Below are 19,737 nucleotides of genomic sequence, written 5' to 3' on the forward strand. Positions count from 1 at the left end.
AACTTGGCAAAAAATGTAAAGTTCTTCATATCCTAAAATATAATAATATAAACTGACATCATCATTCTTCGTTAAACTATAAGAAAATAAATTTTCGATGTAATGAATATCTAATGTAACCGATTGAGTCGATGGTACACCTTCTCTAATATTTTGTTTTGCTTTATCTGGTCCTAAATTGTGTGTCGCTATCGACTTTTGAAGTGTTTCTTTATTATCTTTAACAACTGTACTCTGCTCCGAATGATGCGGTTCGTTGTCGTTTAATATCTTAGTGTCACTTTTATCCGTATTAGTAAACGAAACAGTTTTTTGTGATATTTCACCAGATTTACGTTTGCTTTTTTTATGATATTGTTTTCTCGATGGTACTTTTACTTTATTTAAATCTTGTGAAGCATTACTCGAATAATCGTTATCAGATTTATGAGATGTACCGGCTATCGGATTACGAAGAACTTCTTCATCTGTTCGAATGCTATTGTTTTCGGTATTAGAAGAATGTTTGCGACTTACATGTTTTTTTTGGGAAGATTGTTTTCGCGAAGAAGAATGATCACCATCGACTGAAGATGTCGATGATAAAGTAGAACTGTTACTTTCTGTCGGTGACCGTATGAGCATTTCTCTTTTTTTCCTGAGAGCTTTATTTTTCAGTTTTTCTATCAACTTTACCATACGTTTCAAGCTATTATTAATTACGACCTGGTTTTTTTGTTTGTTTCTTGATTTTATAATCTTTCGCGATTTATTTTCACTCATTTTTCTTTACAATTACTCTTATTGTCTTCATAATCGTCGTCGTCGTCATCATCATCATCATCATCATCAACGCCGACATCGGTCATAATTAATTAATTTGTAGGAATTCATTAACTGAAAGTAGTTTATTCATATACAAATAAAAAATTTATGTCTGCTTTAAACTTTATTCAATTTAAACTTTATTAAAAGGTAAATGTTTAAAAAGATTTTCGTTCAACACTGATCGTATCACATAATAAAAAAATTGATACATCCAAATTATTATTTAATAATTTATTTTGTGTTCCTTATAATTTTTTTATATTTTTCATTATAGAAGAAAGTTCTGTTATAGTATCTTTGAAAAACATATTTAAAAATTTGCCACCGGTAATAAAAGAACGCTTTACAATAGTAAATCACTTTCAATTAAAAAAAAAAAAACAAAAACCAAAACACATCAATCAAAGATTGATTTCGCCGCAGCATTAAAGTGTTTTTTATTATTTTTGTTTAATCAATGAAATATTTCGCAAACAGTTAAAATGTTTTAATGTGATAAAACATACCTTTTATTGACTAATTATTCTGTTAAGTACTGATTTCCATTAATTATACACGTCAAATTGTGATTTTGGTTTGTAAACAATAATGTTTATTTATTTCACTTTAATATAAACATATGATATCTGCAAACAAACGTTTATACCATTTTTAATAACAATATTCGATAATTTGTTGCAAGTAAAGATGCAGAAATATAAGTAACATGTTACGTAATATATAATTTTTTATTCTTTACTATCTATTTAATATTTTATAGAGTTAGAAATTATTTTTAGTTGAGTAACAGTGTATTTATTGTTTGTTATTTAATAATTAATATAATTTTTTATTCCGCGAATCACCATGATTCTGATTCGCGGATTCTATTTGTGAACAGCTGATAGCAAATTATTGTTTCTTTTATTGTGACAATGGAGGTAATGATATATGTTAGCCTTTGTCGGGTGTTAAAAAAACCGTTTGAATTAACTATACTTTTTTAAATGAAAAAGATGTTTTATACTTTATTTGTTTATATTTGATGGTCGTTGAAGGTAGTACGGAGTAAGCAAGTAGTAGTGTTTAATCACGCAGGCGCAGATGTTTAATCCTCAGTTGAAGTTAGTTGCCAATCGCCCCAGTTTTAACAATTTATTTATAGTGCTTTTAATATTTTATGATTGTTTTTAGGGAAAGAACTTAGTGCAAGAGTTGCTATCGTCTTTTCACCAATTGATTGCCTAGATCGTTTGCATTCGCCTTGTGCGATCAAGCCTCAACAATCCCTTTCAACTCGTGCATTAATAATGCTAACAAAAATTATTTACTTTGGAATTAAGTATAATAAAATGATTATTCATTTAAAATAAAAACAAGAAATAATTTTTTTGTTTTACAATTTATTTCAATAACCTTTTCGCTTGTTAAAATATCTTCTTCTTTTTTATTGAAATTATAATTTCGGTAATGCGTATCTAAATATCACGTAAATTGATTGAAAATATAATTGTATAATTGTAACGAAATAAATGGATTCCTTTTTTACACGCCCTTTCGGAATTTTAAAATAAAAAAACCGAAAAAAATATTATAAAAAAAAAGTTAAATTAAGAAATTTTTCTATCAATGGTTGCCTAAAACGAAACAGATCTTTGCAATTTTTGTTATTCATAAGGTAATGTATGTATAATGTTTACTGAACTTAAGAAATTTTACCCATGTTGTCTCAACTCTTGTTGTGACAAGATATCACGATCTTATACAATATATTGTAGAATAGAAAATCAAATGCGACATCAGTTGACATTTTTGCCAATATTTTTTTTTTCTAAATACTTCTAGCAGAATAATTAATGTGATTTTAAAAAAAATTTAAAATAGAATTGTACAAATTAGGTTCTTACAAAGTCCTACCCTTACAAGAAAGGGGTCAGAGTTTTCTCCTATGATTTATTTGCTTATTTATTCATACATTTATTTGTATCTATTTGTAACTATTTCGAAGGTGAGTCCATGTATAATTGGATTGTAAAAAATGTTTTTCTGAACTAGTCTCATTACTTTATTTACAGACTTCGTATATATAATTAAACTATAACAATCTAATATTAAACCGTATTAACAAAAAAAAATCTTTAAATTCTGTAAGTAAGGAATGTAGCTTTTTTTTTAATAACGAATTTTTGAATTTGTCTGGACCAAATGATCAAATATCAATCCTGAAGTGTAAGACTTCAGTATAGATAAAAGTACGGGTCGAATTCAGAACTTCCACCTTTTACTGAATTCGATTAACAATTAAATTATTTTAATGTCATTTATTTAAACTATATGTGTGTGTGTATATATATATTTATATATATATATATATATATATATATATATATATATATACTAGCGTTACCCCGTCACGGTTTCACCTGCAATATTTTTTTATAGCAAACTTATTTATTTATTTACTTATTAATAAAGGTTATGTAATCAAGAATATTGTTTTTAGATTTTCATTAAATTCATAACCAGATAAAAACAGTGGTTTTTGTTGGGTGTTGATTATAAATCACCCACAAGATGTCTTATATACATATAGTATTCCCATAACGGCTTCGCCCGTGCTATGTGGTTACTTGCGTTTCCCTTCGCGGTCAGGGGATATTTAGCCGGTCATGGCTCGCTTCGCTCGCCCTTCCTGTATAGCCAGAGGGCTCTGCCCTTGGACTCCGGTTGTTCATTAAACTCATGCTTTTGAGGATAATAATAATACATAAAATTAAAACCTGTTCAATTTATAAAATGTATAAACATATTGTAATTTCTTCAGAGCAACAGTTTGGTCAGTAAAGGAACTGAAAATCTGAGAGATCAAAGAATGTGGGCTTTAAAACAGTCGGCCTGCATCTTAAAAATATTAGTTATAATTGGTTTGCTTGGTTCTTAGCGTTACCCGACAACACCAGTAAAAGTTAACCGTACTTCGTTTATTATTTTAAAAAAAAAAATAAATTTAATTACTTTTATTTTATATTGTTAGTCAAGTAACCGGAGGCAGGTGGAGGCAGTCGCGTCGCACATATCGTAACAGTGGCTGTGTTAGTTGTGCCGCCGCACCGTACACCATCGCACCTCTTAAAAAATCTAAATTAAAAAAAACTCCAAAATGGTTTTTAGTTATTTATCTGAAGATTTTTCGCAAGTCCTGAGCTAATGAATATCTCGTTTAATATAGTCGGAAATGGGAAAAATTTGCAATCATGGTTCAAATTTTTTTTGACCTTTCCTCACCCCTTTCACGGTCGAATTTCAAAAAAATCTAGAAATTAGGTTTCAGATATTTAAATTAAAATCACACATACCAAAGATTAAGTCAATGTCTACATTTTTTACTTAGAAATTAAAAAAAATAGCTGGCTTTAAAAAATTCAAAATCCAATTTAACACTGAACTCGAAATTTCAAAAATCTAAAGATATTTACATGTATAAGCCGATTTGGAAGTTGAGAATTTCAATGTTCAAGTCGTAGTAAAGACAGTTAGTTAATTTTATACGGATTTGAATACTAGATCGTGGATACCGGTGTTCTTTGTTGGTTAGGTTTCAATTAACCACACATCTTAGGAATGGTTGACTGTCTGTATAAGTCTGAACTGTGAGTCTCAAGTGAGAACTGTGTGTCTCTTCATTTACACTCGTACATATCATCCTCATTTATCTTCTGAAGTAACACCTGAATGATAATTCCCGGAGGGTAAACAGGAAAAAGAAAGAAAGAGATATTTACATGAAAATTACACACATCAAAGATCAAGTCGATATTTACATTTGTTACTGAGAAAAAAAATAGTAATTTCATTGTTACTCTATTTTAATGAACTGAAAATTGTTCAATTTTGTACAATTATGCTTTTAAATTAACAGAAACAAGGAATACGCAATCATATTTCTGATAGCTTGGCTTGAATTTACTTCTCGACTTTCTTCTGCTCTAAATCCTTACTTTCCATCTTTAATTCTGATGTCATTAGTGCTGTCGCAGTCATGAATACGTTATTGTAAAATAATGTTTCTGTAAATTTGTATTAATAGTAACATGAGTAATGTAAATTAGTGTATTACTAATTTACCTCATATTTATTTTATGCAGTAGTTTTAAGTCATTAATGAAGAAATATTGCATTTAATATAATATGTGAGTTTATATTTTTATTCATCATGTATTCTTGCAATTATGTGTAATAAAACTTACTTTCTCATGTAGCAGCATAATTTTGTAGCGCTTTTTATTAAATGTGTAATATAAAACGTTGAAATATAGGTATATTCAACTTTAACTTACTACATCCTTGTATAGTAATTAGATATGTGTGTATGGCAGTTGATGTTTGTCTCTTTTTTATTGTGTAAAGAACAGTATTGCTTTCTTAGCTTTCTTGATGAGTATTAAACATGCTCAATAATATTTTCTCTTCGCTATTTTATTACTAATTTTTATTGATTAATAATATTGATTTAAACAAGTAGATAAAAAAGAATTTCCTTATACTAATTACTTGTTTATTTCAGGATAGGATAACGAATATGATTATTAGTTATTTTATTCTGTTATTTGTTTATTTGCTGCTAATTCAGGAATGGCAGTAACAGATTATTTCATGAATTATTTATTAAAGAAATGGTGTTGGTTGCGTAAATGAGAATATCCCCCACTGTATTCTATTATACATGTTATACCCTAAAAAATGTATGTAAATATTAAGTGTCATAAACATAATTTCTATAGGTGAGTGACGCAAAATGAGACCCAAATAATTTTCAATAATGACAGTCATTTTTAAGAAAAAGAAATATCTCATATATTTTTGTGAAAAATGAATTCCAAGCCTCATTGGGAAAGTGAGGAATAAAGTAGTATCCTGTTACTTTCTTATATTGAATAAAATATAAGATTGTATACCAATATTAAAAAAAGGCGTCCAAACTAAGTGGTTTGATGTAGAAAGGAGGAAGGCAAGGGTGCCTTCCTCCTCAAGGTTGGTGCACATCACCAACCTTGATTAGTACAGTGACGGAATATAGACTGAAAATGATGTTAAGAAAACTAAGGTAATGATAAATAAATTAATGAGATCAATAAACTAATGAATATTTGAACAAAAGAAGGAAGAATTGGAGAAGTAAAATAGACATACTTACCTAATAGAAGACTAAAATATTGAAAATTAAATATAAACAAGAATAGCAGTGGCTAAGGAAGAATATAACAGAAATAGTTATTATGTAATAAGATGCAATCAGACTTGTTTGGAATGTATTACTGTATTACTGGGTGTGAAACATGAACACTATGAAAAAAATAAAAAAAGGCTGGAGGCATTTGAAACATGGTATAAAGGAGGTTGGAAAAGACTAAATGGACAGATAAAGTAAAATATGAAGCAATGAGGAGAATAAACGAGAATAAAAACTTAGAAAAATTCAGAGTAGGAAAGCTAATTGGCCGGGACATATCATGAGAGGAGAAGAAATTTGTAAAAGAGAAAACAATGCTTGAAGGATTTGTGAAAGATGAAAATGAGAGGCTGGAAAAGATCTAAAGAAAATGGGAGCTTTTGAAATCTTAAAGTTTAACTAGAAATAGAGAAAAACAGTGACGGACTAGAAAAATAGAGAAAAATGGAGAAAAATAATTGTGCAAGGGACCTGCCTCATGTTAGTTAACCATATAATAATATCAGCAAGTTAAAATCATTGAAATTCAGATGATATTCATTTTCACAAGCATCATTTAACTCTGTTCAATAGAGGGATTGGATGTTTATAGAGCATGATTATTCTGAAAGAAAACAATTCTGAATGACACCTGTTATGTGTCAGATGCTTTACACTATCACAGTTGTAATAATGACTGGGACAGATGTAATCTTCTCTCTTGTAAAACAGTGAGTTATGTTCATTAATTCAATTCAGGAGAGATGTGTAATATATATATATATATATATATATATATATATATATAAATAATTTACAAACCACCAGATACACACATTTACAAAGTAAGATTGATCTTACTTTCAACTTGTGGTAAAAATCCTTTCTCACTCAATAAGGCCTTTTCGGATCTTTCAGATACATCATCAGTTATTAAGACATTATAATCAACAAAAGTGTCTTAATAACTGTTGATGTTTTATTCTTATGAGTGAAATAGTTTTTTGTTAATGAATTTTCGAAACTCCGAAGAACATTATGAAACCCCTTGCATAATCGTAAAATAAACTTCTTGGTTGTCTGTAGAAAATATTTTATTTAAAAATACATTAAGTTGAAAATAAATTTTTTTGAATTTTGTTAAAAGATTTTTTTGTTTATTTAAACTTTTAATATTACAAAAAAATTTCAACAAATTCATGCCTCACCTCCCAAAAAAAAATCTTAGGTGACTATTAATTGTACCTTTTTCAGTGTATGATTTTTTTTTTTTTCATATGAGATAGTAAATGTAGAAAGCAACAACAAATTTTGGAAGGTGATTTTGGAGGTGAAGAAAAAAATAAATAAAAAAATACCAATATTTTTAATTTTTAAACTTTTTTTTGGCCTATTTAACATATAACGATCATTTTCATTTAAACTTCATCATAAATTATCACCAGCCCAAAATAGAAATCTTAGATAACTTTTTTCATATATTTTCCAATATGTATGAATAAATAATAAATGCCAGGAAAGTGGTACAACTTTGTTGTCAGCTTTTAGGTAGATTTCATAAGAAAGCTACCTATTGTAATGGATATCATGATTCGACTTCCGGAAAATTTCGACATATCTTTGAGTTTCACATCCCCCAGACTCCAAAACCAGCGTCAGTAAATGTTTATATACATATATATATATATATATTTCACTTTCTTGTGAACATGATAACTGCCGTAATTTTGCGCTAATCATTTTCAAATTGATACATAAAATATAACGACCAAAACTCTCGGTCGAGTTCGTTAATGGGCAAAATCGAACCGTGGAGTGGAAATGGGGAGCTTTCTCGAAAAAAACAAAATATCGCTATAACTTTCTTATTAAATGAAATATCGAATTCGTTTAAAGTTCCTACTATTATTTGGATAAGAGCCTAAATCTTATCTAAGTAAAGTTTTTTTATATTACCAACCATTAGCCCAGGGGGTGAAAAAAGTGGGGTTTCGAAGACAAAAAAGAATCATACCTCCCTTAATAGGCACAGTATCGAATCGGTTTAAAGTGGTCGTTAGTTTTCCAAACATTACCTAAAACGTTTGTCTGAAACAATTTTTGATATGATCAACCCTTACGGCAAGGGATGAACAAAATGTTACTGGAATTGTAAGAAGATGGGCATGTCGTATGCTAAACATGTGAAATTTTTTTTACATGCAACCATTGTCGTATTGAGAAAATTTGAAGTTTTTCTTAACTTTAAGGTGGAAAACTTTTTCATCGCCTTCTTAGCACCGGTGAAATCTACCTCCGCCTTGGGGCGTGCCGAAAGGGATTTTTTTAAGTCGATTGTGCTTTCGAACTTCTAAACATACTTAATAAATTAAAACGGTTATTATGTTGTTATTTAAATTCATCTGTAAATACGAATATTTTATTATAACTTTATTTACAAAGTATCCGTTGTAATGAAGTGTGGCCATTAATCGATTCTAAATATATTTACGTCCAGGAAAAGGAGAATGTCTTTTTATAAATAATCATCAACGGTGTATGTAATTTAGGCTATTAGATTTCTAAATTAAATGTTATTACTTTCACGAACATTTAAACCAGTAACTATGTGTAATGGTTAGAGTCTGGCTCTTAGATAAGGAGATTTTAGATTCGATTCCTGCTTAAGATTGTACCAGTTTTCAGCCTATCGTTCAATTCATTTAATCTTTCTCGTTAAATTATATGTAAAACTATATTCAAGGTTGTAAAAATGAAATAAAAAATTATCCCACCCGCACGTATAATTGACTATGAAAACATCTTATCTAGAACTTGTATCATCTCAACTATAATTACTTGACCTTGTATTACGAAATATAAATGTAAAGCTATAGAAATACGGTGTTGTGGATTACTGTTTATTTAATAAATCGAATAAATAAAAACCTGAATTACTTGAGTGGGAAAGGTGAAATTACTTGAATACGTAAAATAAATGTCTTTTTTACAGCTTATTTTTTAATGCGAGTATTAGGCGTTTCTATGTTTTTTCCAATTTATTTCCTAGAATTTGTTTACACTTCTGGTGTGTATGGTGACTAAATTTGTATTCGATGTGGGCATCTCATGCGAAAAAAGAAATAAACTGTCCTCTCCAGAAATAATTAAATCAAACATTTTATGGCTGTTTTTTTTTTTTTTTTTTTTTTTTTTTAAGCAAAGAAGAAGTTTTAAGAAATGTAAAAGTAAACTATTAAAATATATTATAACTCCTATCGATAAGCTACTTCCTCTATTTTTACGTTCTTTGGTAATTTTTAATTTGATTATTTTTGGTAAACGTCAGATATGTTTCAATAATTATTCTTAAATCACGTCTATGTGGTTTTAAAAATAGAAGTCCGCTCTTAATTTTTCAACTATTGTAATATATAACAGAAGAAAACCGGTTATCATGAAAACTGTAGTAAGACTTTCCCGAACAAATATTATTATTATTATTACTTGCTTTTCTTTCAAACTTTTGAATTTTCATGTTTGTCCTCAAATCTTGCATCCTTAATTTAACATACTTCTTGACATTACCGATTGATGAAATTTTGCACAGTTACTAAGGTCGGGTGACAATACAATATTCCACCATTACTTTTGCAAGCATCCCTCCGTACGGGGGGTAAATTTGTAAAATGTATATAAGCGACCAAAAAAAGTTTTGTTAATTTACAATTGTATTTCAATAATCAAAACTTCACTATTTCGTTACTTTGTATAGTAAGTTTGTTTGATATTTTATAAATATATTAGAAATTTCAATGTATGTTATCTTTTGAAATTCAAATTAACCTACTAATTAAATTCTTTCAATGTATGATAATAATTTGATTAAAGTATGACAAAAAATTATAAAGGAAGTTTTTAAAGATTTTTAAACATTTTTGTAATATTATTATTAATATGTCTCGGAGATATTTTACATCCAGAATTTCAGTTTGAGAAGCCATTGGAGCATATCTCATTCAGTGCTACGGCGCATTAAACATAGTTCGTACAATCCTGCACGTCTCCAGAATTACTGATTTTTGGGCTTATAAAATTATGATTTTAGGATCCAGGCCAGTCTTTTCTAGGTATTTCTTTAAATTTTTGTTAATTAATCCATTTTCTGTTATTGCTGTGGGAGTAACTTCTACTGAATTCAGTTTGTAAATCACTTTATATTCTATTGCCAGAGGGTTGTACTTGGTTATTTTATCTGTTTCAACCTTATTAATATTGTGATCAGATGGGTGAGTGATATAATGAGACGAGCGGTTTTTTCTCTAATGTTGTGTAGAACAATGTCTTATGACATTATGACAACAGTGTCTTATGAAATTCATATTGTGTACGAACAGTGGCTTATTTGTAGCAATAAATTTGTCAGTATGTATGGGGAGATCATAATACAGTTTACAATGCTCATTTTCCAATGTAGGTCTGGCCTTATATTCATAGTAAGGACAATGCTCCCTGACATCTACAAATCCTAATTTTAATGCCAATGCCTGATCAACAATGTTTAAAGTAAGATTTTGGCGATGCAGATGTTCTGTGTTAGCCAAATTGGAGCATTCAGTTATCAAATGATCAATTATTTCTGATGATTGGTGGCATATTCTGTACTCATTACTGAAGCCCTGATTTTCTATGAACTTTTTGTAATTGTTTATCGCAATGAATTAGTCCTGGATGGCATGGATAAACCCTTTAGTTTCTCCAAATAGAAACCCATCTCTTAGCCAACGCGTAGATGCGTCCTTATCGGTATTTTCGAGAGAACGGGGAAATCTACCGTAGAGTACCTTAGACTTCCATGCTTGGATCTTATCACCGGTTTCAATGATATTGGGGTAGAAATTGTCACATTCAGTTTTTGAGGAGAGTAGCCCTCGTCGGATATAACTATTGTTTTTTGTAATGATGATGTTTCAGACCTGGAGAGAAAATATCTCTCCATTGATGCAATTTCTCTGTTACAAAGTGACTTCAGATCGAGGAGGCCTTTACCACCTTTTTTTCGAGAGATATACAAACGTTCTACTGCGGATTTGGGGTGATGCATCTTGTATCAAGATTTGTCTGGGACCAATGAACAACTCCAAATGAGTATGTGAGAACTGGCATACACCAAAAGTTATTGGCTTTGATTTTGTTTTTATTATTTTTATTTGCTTTATTATTATTACTGTTCTTTCAATCATTAGTTTATTTCTAACAAAGTTATTATCTCTAACTTTTACTTACGCTACATACGCTAAGTTAATATAATTAATTAATTTATCTCGTGTTTTGGCACTTTTGTGGCATTTTTTTTCAATTTTTAAAAAGTTAGTTTTTCCGCCATTGTGAGGTCTTATACTTAATTAAAAAAATTTATATTTATGTATTTTATACATTTTAGTAAAACTAAAATTAATGCTTTTCTACCAACTTTATAGTTTACAACGTAATTACGTAATGATTATTACAAAATTTTAATTTTGGTGGCTATTTTGAGGTAAATTCAACAGCCGATTCGTGTATTTTTGTAAACTTACAACAATGGTTAATCCAAACCCGAAATCAAAATGAAAGTGTGAGACAAAAGGTGTTCACAAACGTACATATTGAATTCAATAATTAACTGTTCGTTCGTCGAATATATAATCATTAGTAAATTTTAAAAAAATCCGAATTCTTGTATTTCTTAACCTTCTCTGACTTCTCAATCAAACAAATTGAAAAATCCAGTTGTAAATATCTGTATGTATATATGTGCTTTACAGTACATTTTTAATAGGGATTGCTATACCATGAAAGAGATTTACTTTATACATTTTTGCTTATCACAAACTTAAACGTCATTTGCAAATTATATCATCTCTAAAAAATTGGATTTTTACGGAATTTGTTAACGATATAACTATTAATACAGTTTACATTAACGGTACAATTATTAATATTTACTCCATTTTATTTTTACACCATGGTGTCGAAGTAGTAACATGCTGATCCCAACATGTTTGCTACTGTTTACCACATAATTTATTTATTTTGTTAAAATTTGTATTTATTCTTCATAAAATCTGGATAAAAACTTTTTTTATTAGAAATAAACTCTTTTTATTGAATATTCATCTTTTGATTAAATAAATACATTTTTAAATCTAAATAAATACTTGGATAATTCTACACCAAAATCACATTTCAAACTTTTTTGAATGTAATTATTATATAATAAAAGTTTTAAATATTTCTTGTATTTTATTATTATATAATTTATTTTCTAAAATAAAAGATAAAATATACAACAGAACTACAATTTTTCATTGTTGTTTGTTAAATTTTCTAAACTTAAGAGATTCCAAATATCGTTATGTACATGTGTAGTACGAGATAAGGACGAGATAAGGAAATAAGTATAAAGTATTGCATAGAAATGTGTACGGCAAGTAGTTATAAGGAATATTTTAAATAATCGTTGGATGAAGCCGTTTAGTATTCTGTTCGTAACACCTGAGGAAGGTACTGTGTACCGATACAGGTTTTGTGGTTTTTAAATATATTTTTAAAATTTAATACTTTTTTGTGTAAAATATATTTATTGTTAAAAAAAAAAATAGAAGATAGGTTAAGTTTTTTTGATCTTCAGTCATTTGACTGGTTTGATGCAGCTCTCCAAGATTTTCTATCTAGTGCCAGTCGTTTCATTTCGGTATACTCCTACATCCCTAAGAATTTGTTTTACATATTCCAAACGTAGCCTACCTGCACAATTTTTTCCATCTATCTCTGTCCCTCCAATATCAAAGCGACTATTCCAGTATGTCTTAAGATGTGGGCTATGAGGGTGTCTCTTTTTTAGCTATATTTTCCAAATGCTTCTTTCTTCGTCAATTTGCTGAAATACCTCTTCATTGGATTGGATAAAGTGACATCCACCCACCTGATTTTTAATATTTCTCTTTAGCACCGCATTTCAAAAGCTTCTAATCTTTTCTTCTCAGGTACTCCGATCGTCCAAGTTTCACTTCTATACAAAGCTACTCCAAACATATACTTTCAAAAATGCTTTCTTTCCTGTTGTTTAAATTAATTTTTGATGTAAGCAAATTATATTTCTGACTGAAAGCTCGTTTCGCCTGTATTAATCGGCATTTTATATCGCTTCTGCTTCGATATAATTCACTAATTATATAGGTATGACCCAACAGTATTAGAATATTGATGCGTAATTTCGTTATACCTATTTTTGAAACGTAAATTTTTATTTAACAATAAAATTCCCGGCTTAATCCGCGCCCCTCCATTTGAAAATTCTTAAAATTATATTAAAATATATAAAATTCTATTTGTAGAAAATTACGTTTACGCCCGTTTATTAGACTCTTGGTAATCTAGATTTTTATTTTTGAAACAAATTTTTTTATTTTGTTTATTGATATTTATTAATTGTCGTTATTCAGTTCGATGATTTTTCACAAATTTTCATACATTTAAGCCGAATTAAAGCGAATAATTTTTCTATTTTAGGTATTGAATTATTACGTATTATAATCTTTGAAATGATTTATATAATTTGAAATTATAACAAATCTTATGTTGAGAAACGTGTAAGTTTTAAAATCGCCCATGTATAGAGAAGCAAAAGATCGCTTAGAAAAATAATCATTCTATAATGCGATACAATATTGACCTTGGCTGTTGTTTACACGTAGAGGAGCTAACAACTGTTCCAGCGTCAAGGTCACACAGGCAGAGAACTACAACATCTGAAGTTTGTTGTAGGTTGCTGTGTGGTGGCGGCTGGTTTTAAAATTACTTGAGTCGGCTGAACCTTTACCAAAAGTTGCTGTTGTATTAATATTTTCACACGTTCTCGGGTGAAGGTTGTGGAATGTCAAATAATTCCTTCTTGTAATAATTTTAATGTTTTTACTATTTTTGAAATACTTTCTTCTGGTATTTTATATGTTTTTTAAAATATCTTTTTGCAGGATTTCAGAGCGTTTCTGATATTAGAATAATAAAGTAGATAAAGGTTTGTTTGGTTATATGATGCTAATGTTGATTTATAGAGTGAGTTGATATTTTTTATCTTTACATCAAGAAGCCAGATTTTGTTTTTTTATGCAAGTTTAAAAGGTTACCGCTATGAATTTTCTAATTAGCGTTTCCCTGTTGATTAATTTTTTGGGCAGGAGGATTTAAAAAAAAAAAAATATATTTATGTTAGGGATCTAAAAATGTTTAATTATTTGAAGCTCTATTCTTCACGGTCTCAAAAGGTGGAGGTTTCGAAGCGGATTTAATTTCTGATGCTCATATTTATTATACAGCATCATACAGTATGAATTAATCATAAATTTAATGACCTTTTACTACCGGATAATCGGAATATACGCTAAATTTCATCTGGTATCTCTAAGAGATCCGATTACAGTGTGAGGATTTTGGTATTATAAAAGATTTTATAAACGGGCATAAAAGTAAATTTCCACAAATACAATTTTATATAACGTTAATATCATTTCAAGGATTTTCAAGGGGAGCGAATTAAGCTGGAAAAATTCTATAAGAATTACAATCATCTCGGCCATGATTATTTCTTATCGCTGAACGGGGAAGTAAATACATGAGAATTTTGTAATTAATTTTAACCTTTCCATTTATTTCATTACTGTAATTACAATGTAAATTTGCATAAATGATTCTCACACATGTAAGCATGTATAACGTATTTTATTTCCTAATTGTTTAGTATTAAAATATAATCTAATTAATGATACAATTCAATACTGTTTCTCATAATTTAGGTTATGTATATTTTCCTTGTGTTAATAATTTATGAACGTTATTCGAATGCAGATATGAAAAATATATAACGGAAGTAATAATGATAATTGTAAGCACAATTATGTACAGAAAATGATTATCTAACTTCTTTTCTTTTGTTAAACAATTTCTTGTAGTGTTAGATAACACGTTTTGAATGTTATCTAAGCAGAAGCCGTCATTTTTTAAAATATTTATAGGAAAGTTTTGATATTACAAAAAAAAAACAGATGAAATAAAAATTGGTATAATTTAATAATTTCACTCACCCTGATTTCTTCCTTCATTCTTTTATCTTCTTCTTCTCTTTGTCTAGCGAACTTCCTGTAAAGGTCATCCTCCTCTTTCCGGTGCTTCATTTCCAGTCTGGTCTGTTCATCTTTATCCTGAAAAAAATAAAAACCAATATTTTTTATTTTTATTTATAAAATTGATATTAGTTCTTTTGTCTATTTTTCTTTGCATGCTGTTATAGAGCATGCTCTATATAGAATATATTCTACAATTAATTTATTCTCAAAGAAACGACAAATTTACGTCCAATTTACAGTATAATAGATGTACTTTTATAAAATATGAAAGTGCTAAACCTGATCGGATTCGAACCCAGAAGCTTCCGAATGAAAGGCAGAGACGCAACCACTGTGCCACAGAGTTATTATTATATTAATAATTTAAATTTTGTTCAAGTAAGAAAAATGTTAAAATAAATACAGAAAAAAATTACAAGTGAGGTTTGATGTTTAATAACTCTCTTCATAGTAACAGTAAATGAATGGTTTATTTTCTTTTCTATTCTTTTATAAAACAGAAAATTTTATTCTAATTAATTATGTAGTTAATTAACTTAACTACAGTTGAGCTATTTAACTATATTACTTATATAAAAAGTTAAATTAGTTTCTGTTAACTTGTATAGTTTAATTTCAACTGAAGTCTATTAAAAAATACTTCAGCAGTTCTGCTCAAGAAGACACACTTTTCGTTAATTTAATTTGGTTTCAATATTCTTTTAATTTGGTTTAATATTGCTAACAAAAGATATAACGACAATGTTCAATCAACGCCAATGTTCCTACATGCAGCATCATAATGAACCACGCTTCTAACTTGCCCTGCTAAAAGTTTTTTGAGCTTAAATTGAGCGTAACTCAAGAACGACTCGACCAGTCTTCATCAAATTTTCACATGTACGACTTCATATACACAGCTACAGCATATTTAAATTTTAGTGATATTCAGCTAGTTGTTTTGGAAAGTTTTAAGCCACAAAATTTTGTGGCTACGAAATAAAGCGTAGTCCTATAAATATATAAGGAAACCCCCAGTTTAAGTGAATGGTATTTTGGTACTCCTTATACCTCAAAACGTAAAGAAGGTTTTATTTTCATTCCCCAGTCCCACCGTGCGACCAAAAGTAATACCACACTTTTCTATGAAAAGTCTATAAAAAAACTGATTAAAACCTAACAAAAGTAAAACAATTTTTTTCTGCTGTATTTAATCTAACATAAGCGTGAATAAAAAATAAATACCTTTTTAACCATTTTATATTAATTCCTTAAAATCTACTATTTTCTTATAGTCCTCGCAAAATTTGGACGTTTGTGTACATATTTTCTTGCAATTAACCACCATTTTTCACGTAATGGCTATTTTAGTTAAGAATAAAATGAGAAACATTAATATATTCATATTGATAAGTAAAATAGAAAATATATACAATAAAGATAAAACGAGATTTACTTTGTCCCGGATAAAGTGATATTAAAAAATAAAAATGCCATTAAATATTTCATGTTATACGGAGAAATGCTCGTTTTTCGAGGAAATTAACCATTGTCTTGTCTTACGAGAAGCGATGTACACCCAATTGCATCAATCTGATTTGTACTATTATTATTAGGTGGTAGTTACAGTATTTGTTTCTTCTAAAAAAACGTAATGAAGCTTTTATTCTAAAATACGTTATTTTTTTGACTACACTTCTTCCCCATAATAAAAAATAGTTATTTTTAATCACTCAACTTTTTTAAAAATTTTAATCTTTTAAAATAACCATTCATAGTAAAAATGCTATTATTTAACAAAAGCTGAGAGTAAAGTTGTTATCCATACCTGGTAATGGTTTTTTATCCAGAATAAAATAATCTGATGTGGACACCATATGATTTACTTATACGCCTATTAAATTTAAATTATTAATTCGTGATCACAATACTTCCTTTACTTCGTACAAGGAAGTAAAAAAAATGAAAAAATGAAAAAAGAGATGAAATCTGAAAACCGAAGTTACCACGTTCACAATACTTCCTTTACTTTGTACAAGGTAATAATAACCAAAATTACTGGTTATTATTTTTAGTGAAAAACTAGTGATACATGAAAAAAATTAAAAATTAATAAAATCGATATTTTTAAACTTTGATCGGTTCACCCCATTCCCAATTTGTTTCCAAAGTATTTTTTGGGCTACTCGCAATGCTACTGTTATTGGGAAGACAAAAAAATTCGATTAAAAAATATGTAATGAATAATGATATACCTCTTTTCAATTTTTGAGGAAGGGAAAAATTAGGGTCAACAATTTTTTTTATATGGCAAGATAACCATGTACGAATGTACTGAGTTAATGTTTGCAAAATTTTGAGAAAATTGATCCCAGAGAATCTATCTTCCCCACCTCTTGGAGATATTGACCCCAAAATCTTATTAATAATTGCCTGTACACGCGTCTCTGTGCCAAATTTCATCAAAATCGGTTTATTCAGTCAAACATATTAAGCTTCAAACACGCCAACATACGTACATATGAACATTACCCCTTACATTTTATTTTTATTTTTGGTGTCCCTGGGTCACGAAAATCGAGAAATAAAAAACTCATTGCCTATTTTTTGACTGATTATTCTACTTTCCGTTTTACAGCATAGCTCAAAAGCTATGATGCCAGGAAAGTAAAACGGCCGACAATTAAAAATCCATCGGTCTGAGAAAGACCAAACTGGGTAATGATAATTAGAAATATTGATTATTAAGTAGTTATAAGAGAAAGAAAACAAAATTTGGGGTCACAACATTATGAATTTGAGTTAGGTTAAGAAGTAGTCAAAAAACAATACTTATCTATAGTTATTGTTTAGTTTTTGGAGACAAATTTCACAAATTTATTTTATTTAAAATGTTTGTTAAATAATGTTGTCACGGTTAATAGAACAGTGTAGAGCAGCGTTTCTCAACCTGCGGGTCGTCACTTCCGTGGCGGTCGCAGTGATATGAAAGAGGGTTTGCGAAATTAGCAACAACTTTATACGTAAACAATAAAGAGATTATTTAATGAGGGAAAAAATCATTTCTTATCGACATTTTTTAACTTACATTTATGTACATGTAAATAAAATAAACTAATAAATAAATAATGGTTGCGTTTGTTTTTCATTAAAAAGTTTCTTCATACGTGGATCTATGTTAGAAACACACAAAGCAAATTATTTTCAAGTGACAAAAGACGATTTTTTTTTTAAGTTTTAGCGCAACCATTGACGAAAAACCCTTTTCACAGAGGTAAGACTTGGCAAAAGGGATTAATATTTTCAGTGCTTCTGTGACTAAATTTCCATATTCATTTCGACGTATCTAAATCAACAGATGTGAATTGTAGTTGTAATGTTTTATCAGAAGATATTTTGATGAGCTGGTCGTGAATCTCAACTGGTAACTTAGAAAATTTTTCACTAATTGGATTCAGTACTCATCTATTCAAGAAACATTTTTATCTTCCGGGATATACTCCGCCAACTGAATTTTCTTTTAATGTTCGAATATGACGCTCTCACAGTAAATATTATGCAAGCAGACCAAATTACAAGTAGCACAAACACATCAAGTTGAACCTGTAATTTGTACATGTTTACACTTCATACATGCATGTTCATACCCATCTCTAACAACGCAACTAAATAATTTTTACTAGGTTTCATTGGTTTGGGGTTGGGGATCGCGAAATATTCATTATATATAATGTTTTTTTACTTTTTGGATGTCGTGGAAATAAAAAGGTTGAAAATCATTGGTGTAGAGGATGTTTATCGTGACAAGATGATGTCAGTAGCAAGCTGGTCGTCGGTTCAGCAATCCATCCCCTGCGTGTCAGCTGATGAGCTTTTGAATTTTAACGAATAATATTTAATTGAATAGGAAGAAGTTGGGGGAATACATTTAGAAACCAACGATTTATTATTATTATAGTGACTTATTAAACTTCAAACTTATCGGTGAATGTATAAAGCAAATATAATAAGCGTTACAAGAGGCGTAATTATTTTATATTTATGTGAAAAAAGAGAAATAAAAGTAAACGAGGTGAAATAATTGGATTTTCGTCCTGAGAAACTGCTATACAGGCTTTGGCGCAAACTAAATAATATTTTTAAAATTGTTTCTTCAGTTTTTTTTTTATTTTTTGACTTATAACTGACATATAGCGTTATTGGTAAGGTGTATACATAATATGTATGCATATATATATATTCGGAAATCTATTGGTTTTGTCATTTTGCGCAATACGATATTCCTACAATTTGATATGAACGCCATCTGAAAACGTTATCATATACTCAGTACAGTCAAGAAAAAAGGAAATTCACTTCCAAAAATTATGTAACTAAATAGGAAATGAAATGTGATACTCTTACTTAACAGCTAAAGTTGAATAAACGACCGTTACAAATACATATTTATAAATTCATTATCATTTTGTTTTTAAAGGTTTGTTGTTAACCAACATGAATAATAAACATAATTATTACTGGATTTAATTTCAAATTAATAAACAGGTTTTGGCAACTTCGTTTCTAATTTAAAAAGTGGAAGCGTGTAATTTTGTACTTGTCATATCCTAGATGTAG

General features: G+C 28.9%; 1 protein-coding gene across 2 annotated transcripts in view; it reads right to left on the reverse strand.

Moving 5' to 3' along the window:
• Hil (peptidase hillarin) overlaps positions 1–19,737 on the reverse strand; it is a 302,907-nt gene that overhangs the window by 75,530 nt on the left and 207,640 nt on the right. For both annotated transcript variants that reach the window (XM_075361360.1, XM_075361361.1), the window contains exon 2: positions 15,100–15,216. In XM_075361360.1, the coding sequence (XP_075217475.1) occupies positions 15,100–15,216 (117 nt within the window). The remainder of the gene's footprint in view (positions 1–15,099; positions 15,217–19,737) is intronic.

This window comes from Lycorma delicatula, chromosome 3, assembly GCF_047948215.1.
Source record: "Lycorma delicatula isolate Av1 chromosome 3, ASM4794821v1, whole genome shotgun sequence".
In the NCBI taxonomy this organism is placed as follows: domain Eukaryota; kingdom Metazoa; phylum Arthropoda; class Insecta; order Hemiptera; family Fulgoridae; genus Lycorma; species Lycorma delicatula.